This window comes from Lathyrus oleraceus, chromosome 2, assembly GCF_024323335.1.
Source record: "Lathyrus oleraceus cultivar Zhongwan6 chromosome 2, CAAS_Psat_ZW6_1.0, whole genome shotgun sequence".
Classification (NCBI taxonomy): domain Eukaryota; kingdom Viridiplantae; phylum Streptophyta; class Magnoliopsida; order Fabales; family Fabaceae; genus Lathyrus; species Lathyrus oleraceus.
Genome location: NC_066580.1, coordinates 40,556,886 through 40,564,082, shown reverse-complemented (window position 1 = coordinate 40,564,082; position 7,197 = coordinate 40,556,886). Strand labels below are relative to the sequence as shown.

General features: G+C 43.6%; 1 protein-coding gene across 1 annotated transcript; it reads left to right on the top strand.

Moving 5' to 3' along the window:
* The first annotated feature begins 3,124 nt into the window (after positions 1-3,124).
* LOC127121828 (uncharacterized) lies at positions 3,125-3,472 on the top strand. Its single transcript, XM_051052265.1, has one exon. It carries the CDS (start codon positions 3,125-3,127, stop codon positions 3,470-3,472), a length of 348 nt encoding a protein of 115 aa, XP_050908222.1.
* The last annotated feature ends 3,725 nt before the right edge of the window (positions 3,473-7,197 follow it).

The window sequence follows — 7,197 nt, the reverse complement described above, 5'->3', positions numbered from 1 at the left end:
TCTAGAAGATGGTCGACTAGAGTAGACAACATCTTCAGAAATTCGGAGGCTTGATTGTATCTATGACAATGATCCTTTGGGGTTCGAGAAGAACCCTCAAAATGAGTCCCAGAAGATGTAAGCGCAGGATCCCCTCAAAGAGATCGATCTGGGAGATGGAACCACAAGAAGACCAACCTACATAAGTACTAAGGTGGGGTCAGAAATGAAGGAGTAACTAGTCGAGGTATTGACCGAATACAAGGACTTCTTTTCCTGGGATTATGACGAAATGCTTGGTTTAAATCGAAGCATCGTAGAGCATCGACTGCCTATCTAACCTGGGAAGAAGTCGGTGAAGCAACACCCTTGACGATTTGCTCCAAATGTTACCTCAAAGATCAAGTAAGAAATTGAAAGACTCCTAAAAAGTCATTTCATGAGAACGGAAAGGTATGTCTAATGGCTGGCCAACATAGTGCCCGTCATCAAGAAAAACGGAACTCTTAGGATTTGTATAGATTTCAGAGATCTAAACAACGCCCCGCCAAAGTATGAGTATTCGATGCCCATAGCGAAAATGTTGGTCAGTTTGGCCGCAGGTTTTGAGTATCTGAGCCTACTTGATGGATACTCTAGCTACAATCAGATTCCCATTACCGAAGAAGATGTCCCCAAGACAGAGTTTCGATGCCCTGGTGCGCTGGGGACATACGAGTGGGTCGTCATGCCATTTGGTTTAAAAAACGCAGGAGCAACTTACTAAAGGGCCATGAATTCCATCTTTCATGACTTCATTGAGAAGTTCATGCAGGTATATATCGACGACATCGTGGTGAAGTCGTCATCTCAAGAAGGGCACCTGGATCACCTTCGACGCTCATTTGATAGAATGAGGAAATATGGGTTGAAAATGAATCCATTGAAGTGTGCTTTTGGGGTGCACACATGTGACTTCCTGGGATTTTTGGTACACAAACGAGGTATAGAGATCAATCAGAATCAAACGAAGGCGATTTTAGACCTTAAAAGCCCATCTACAAAGAAACAACTCTAGTCTTTGTTGGGGAAAATAAACTTCTTAAGAAGATTCATTTCAAATCTAAGTGGTAAAACGAAGGTATTTTCGCCGCTACTGAAAATTAAGAAGGAAAGTGATTTTTACTAGGGCCCTAAACAACAAGAGGCTTTCGACGCGATCAAGGGGTACCTTACCAAGCCTCCTATTCTGTTACCTCCCAGTAGAAATAAAAGTATAAGTTTATATATTGTTACGTATGATACAACTATAGGGAGGATATTGTCCCAAGAGGATTGTAATGGTGTCGAAAGGCCCATATATTACCTCAGTAGAATGTTGGTAGATGTTGAAACTAGGTACAGTCTCATAGAAAAACTATGTATATGTTTGTACTACGCATGTATGAAATTAAAGCGATATATTAAACCAGTTGATGTTTATGTTTCGTCTCATTACGATATTATTAAACATCTGTTGTCTAAGCATATTCTACATAGTAGAATTGGGAAATGGGCACTGGCGTTAATAGAGTTCTCTCTAACTTTCAAGCCTTTAAAGGCCATTAAAGGCCAGATCATGGAAGATTTCATTGTGGATCATGCCATGGACGAATCATCCTTGAATATGGTCGACACCACACCATGGCGTCCGTATTTCGACGGATCGAGCCACAAAGACGGAACAGGAGTTAGGGTATTGATATTATCCCCTCAGGTGGGTCTGACGAAGTTTAAGTACAGGATCAGTGAAAAGTGTTCCAACAATGAAGCCGAATACGAGGCCTTAATAGTCGGTCTTATGCTTTTGAAAGGGATGGGAGCCATTCGAATTTAAGTGAGGGGAGACTTGAAGCTGGTAGTAAAGCAAGTCACGCGTGAATATAAGTGCATTAAGGGGAGTTTGCTGAAATATTGTGTGACTGCAACGTGGTTACTAGAACATTTCAAAGTTACAGACATAAGACATGTGCCTAGAAACGAAAACCAAGAGGCCAACGAGCTGGCCCAAATCACTTCAGGGTATAAGATGTCTAAGTCGAAGTTACAAGATATGATCGAGGTGTCAAGTATGCCTCTGACAGAAGACATCCTCGACGAGAATGTCAGTCGTGATAGAGAGCTCGATGAAGAGTGTCAGGAAACCAGTGGAGTCGAAGAGGCCTGGGAACATGGAGTTTTTGCTATCAACATTTCATCGCCAACAGACTGGAGAAAGCCAATTATCGAATATTTGAAGAATCCAGTCGGAAGTACTAATAGGAAAACCAAGTATAGGGATTTGAGCTATGTATGGTCAGGAAACGAATTGCTAAAGAAGACACCAGAAGGGTTACTATTCAAATGCCTGGGAGATACCGAAACGTACTTGGCCATATACGAAGTACACAGTGGAGCCTATGACACTCACCAGGAAGGCTATAAGATGAAATGGTTGTTGTTCTGACAAGGGGTTTACTGGCCCAGCATGTTGAAAGATTGCATCGAGTTTGCCAAAGGATGCCAAGAATGTCAAAGACACGCGTGTATTCAACATATGCCAGCAAGTGAGTTGCATGCTATCATCAAACCATGGCCTTTTAAGGGGTGGGCTTTAGACATCATTGGAGATATTCGACCGGCCTCGTCGAAGCAACATAAGTTTATCCTAGTCGGGATAGATTACTTCACCAAATGGGTCAAAGCTATCCCTCTGGCGAAGGTGTATCAAGAGGAGGTGATTGAATTTGTTCAGAAACATATCGTGTATAGGTTTGGTATCCTGGAGACCATAACCACGGATCAAGGGTCAGTGTTTAAAGGACAAAAGATGTAGGAATTTGCCGGTGAGACAGGTTTCAGGTTGGTTACCTCTACACCCTACTATGCACAAGCAAATGGACAAGTAGAAGCGGCCAACAAAGTAATAATAAGTTTGATTAAGAAGCATGTTTCTAAAAAATCAAATAATTGGCACATGACTTTGGACCAAATTCTATGGGAATGTCGAACATCCCCCAAAGAGGCGATGAACTCGACGCCTTTTCAACTAACATTTGGTCACGATGCCATATTGCCGGTAGAGATATGCCTACAGTTCGTCAGAGTCCAGCGTCAGAATGAACTTCAGTCAAAGCAATATTGTAACATGATGTTCGACGAGTTGGCTGATTTAGACGGAGAAAGATTGGCCGCAGTCGAAATGATGATCCGGCAAAAGGAGCGTGTAGCCAAGGTATACAATAGGAAGGTAAGGGAAAAAACCTTTGCTGATAATGATTATGTTTGGAAAGTAATCTTGCCTATGGATCATCGAGATCGAACCCTAAGTAAATGGTCACCAAAGTGGGAAGGACCATTTCAAGTAACTCGAACGTACAGTAACAATGCGTGTGAAATCAAAGAACTTAGTGGGGATCAAAAGGTATTGAGAATAAATGGAAAGTACTTGAAGAAATATAAACATATGCTACAAGAGATAAATATCCAAACGTAAGTTTCTTTAGAAAATTGTCCCAAGAGGACATTACAAATATGGTCGACAGACCTACAATAAGATGAAGCAAAGAGTTAAATGGGGAACCTAGATTTAAAATCCTTAAACACGGTCATCTCATGCCTAAGCCTATTATCCAGAGAGATTTTCTTCCCGCATAAATACTTGATGCCAGCCTCGATTTTGAGGGCTCTTTCCCCATGAGATATTCCCCTCATGACCTCACTTTCGATCGCCTCCTGCTCAGGGGTCCCCTCAACTGTCTCTAGAGAAGCCTTTTGCACTTCCACTTCAGCAATCTTTTTATGGAGTTCAGAGATCCGAGCTTGGTAATCGGAGATTTGTTGATCGAAGGCTTCCCGCTGACGAAGGCGCTCTTCCTTCTTGTGTTCGAACTCGTCGAGTTCCTGCTCACAAGCCTCCTTAGAATTCCATTCGATGTTCTCCTCATTAAGTTTCATGTTTATCTGAAGATCATCATTTTGTAAGAGGCTCATGTCCTTGGTGAATTGAGTAAAGAAAGCATCAAACTCGACAAGTACTACACCATTCATGCTGGAAAGTCGCGGAGGGCCAGAGAGTCGAGAAATTTGAAGATATCACGAGCAACCTCCCCATCTTTTCCAAGAGCCCCCAAAAATCCATCATCGAAGAGTGACGCCTTCAGCTGCTGAAGGATGAAAACAACCTCGGCATGAAGCTCTGAGGAATCACCGACAGTAGTTGATAGAGGTGGTACGTCAGTCGACAAATGACGAATCTGTTGCAATTTTCTTAAGGCCTCTACAGGATTCCTGTGTTTGATTAGCCTTATGTCATTCGCGGTCGGAATGTTGGCCAATGCATTTTCGTCAGCCACGTTCGCATCAAGAGGTGGTGGAGAGGCAGGAAGTTGAGAGGTCACTAGGGAATCATTTTGAAACTCAACTTGTTGTTGAGGGCTTAAGGCAATATCAGTGGGAGGACATTCGGCCGAATCTCTGACTTTGACTTCGACCTCAATTGGGGAGCCCACTGGTCCCTGAAAAATAAAAGTGTTAGATCACGTAGCAAGAAGAAACCCATGCAAAATGGGAGGAGTATGGGAAAATACCTGGAGATCGACGGGAGGTGAAGCAATGGGAGTCCTTTCTGAATCCGGGGGGTAGGAACCTCTTCGACATTTTCTTGGACTATCGGGGAAGCCCTAGGAGCCACCTTTTTCGGAGTCTTTTAGGCCGGATCCTCCTTCCTACGTGTAGGCGTAGGTGGAGTTTTGGGAGGTGCTTTTGATGGAGAGAAAGTGTGGGAGTGCACACTCCCGTCTAAGTCTTTATCCTCCGCCACAGGAACTTCTTCGGAGACCTGAATATGGAGACATGTGAAGAGGTGATAAAAAGTATTAGTAAAAAACTTATTCACAAGATGAATAGGTCATACCTGCAGAGGCAGGGTCGAAGGCACCCTTTGCTTCTTTGGAGGTTTCGCCAAAATTGGTTCAGTGACCCTCTTTCGACCCTAAAAGCAAAAAACCTTCAAATTGGCATAACACCAATTAAAGAAAAAACTAAGTCATTGTACATGTACCTTTTTGAAGGGGATTCGTCGATTTGAGGCTTTTGGATTTTTGGGTTCGGAGCATTGACGGATGGAGGCGGAGGCTGTATGTCGCCGACGAGGGTGGAAAGTGCATCGACCATGTTTTGAAGAAACTGGTCGCTGGGGAAAGCACGATTGTAGTAGAACTTCCACCAATCATCAAAATCAGCAGTTGTCAGAAACGATTGGTGGAACCTAAAAACTCGAAGTTTGTAACGATTAGTGGATTGGAAGAAACTGAGGAAATCCCTATGATCATCGGCTGTTAATTTTCTACCAAACCAAACAATTTCGGTATCATGAGATACTAGTGGCTTCAGGACCATCTGGCTTAGGCCGAGTTGACGAGCCACGAGGTTTTGCTGATAGCTCATGAAACCAAATCCCTTCGACCCTGGTTCAATCCTATATGACAGCAAGGTTGGAGTCAGGAAAGCCCTGCATATCGCGTTCGACTGAGCCGCAGTTTGTGGAGAGATACCAGGAAAGGGATCTTTGAACCATTTGGGGCCGAAGTTTCTATCAGTAAACGGCACCATGCCAGGAGCGAATTTGTCTGCTTCAATGAACATATTCAAATATTTCATGTAGATACTGGTGTTTGGAGTCTTCTGACAAGTTGTCAAAGCCAATCTGGCCCCTTCGATCGATTGGTCTTCGTTCAATCGCATAAGATGCTCCGACATTGTGTATCCCGGTTGATACTCAAAGGTAGCGTTTAGCCAATGTTGCAAGAGCCACAAAGGACCCGACATGTTCAGGGCCTTAGGTGTCTTGGAGAGGAGCTTCAGTTTCAAGGTTGCCAACCCCAGGGCCTGGTACAAAGAAGTCAATAGTAATTTTCCCAACGATACATGTCAACCCTCATGGATCTGGATCGCCAGAGCAATATAAATTTTGGCTATCTGCAGGGAGCCAGGACAAAAGACATAGTACGAGAGCCACAAGCTGAGGAAGGCTATGTGTTCTTCGTCAGACACTTCAACAGAGTCTTTCTTGTGATGGTCTTCGATATAGTTTAGAAGGTTGGCCCGACCAAACGTAAAAGTATCATCTGTCAAAAGGGTTGGATTGAAAGTTTCTCCCAAGGGAGAAAGGTCGGTAATCGCTTCCACATCGAAGAGAGTGGATGTCAGCATCCCACAGGGCAACAAGAAGGTGTTAGTCGAACCTTCTCAAAAGTAAAGGGTTGCCAAAAACATGCAAGGGTTAACACGGTCGTCGTGCCTTGATACCTGAATGAGGTCGAAAATCTCAACACTCTGCCATTAGTCTTGATGTTTGAGCTAAACCTTGTTAAGCCATGCCAAGTATTCCTTGTTGCCAGGAGTGGGCATGGATCGAAAAACCCTTGCTTTCGCTTACATGAATCTGACGTCAAGCACGACAAATCTGTCGAAAGCAGGAGGCATAACAGGCTTATACCCAGGAAAGAATGGTGCGAGGGTCTTTGGAGAAGATTTTTTGTCAGTAAGGGGACCGTGGAAAGCCAACAGCTTTTTGTCCACCACGAAAGGAATCACCATCTGGTTTTGCCAGTTCTTGATAATGGCTTCATCAGATGATGAGGGTTGGGGAATGCGATTCATCCCTTCTTTAGCAGTAAGCTTGAAGGTGATGGGATTGTGACCAGTACCATAAGAGACAATTTCTTTTGCGTGAGATGAGGAAGCCATTGTGAAATAAAGAAAAGGTTTGAGGCTTTTGAGATGTTGTGCGAGAAAGTGCAATGCAAAAATATGTCTAAGGTTTAAGCAAGAGAATACGTGAGTATGGAAGCAGAAGAATGTGTAAACAAGGAGAAAAGACTATTTATAAGCCAGTGAGGTGAATAGTCGATAAGTAGGTGATTGACAAGTGGATGGGTAGGAAGTAATCAGAAGAGTTAGTGGGTTTCGATTGAGATCCCACGACCTAGGGATAGCTGCTAATGATAGTTGAGTGTCTTGGAAATCGCGCGGCCGAAAATAGTCATCATCACATATGAAGTCATGAGTAATGACAAGACAGCTAGCCGAAATATGGAACATCAAAAGGCCAGCTTCTCGATCGACTCGCTCATGTCGAAGCAAGTCTTTTCAGGGGGAAATTTGTTAGCTGACCAATTTCAGCTAAGGGAAAAGGCCAATTTCGACCAGGGGACCTGT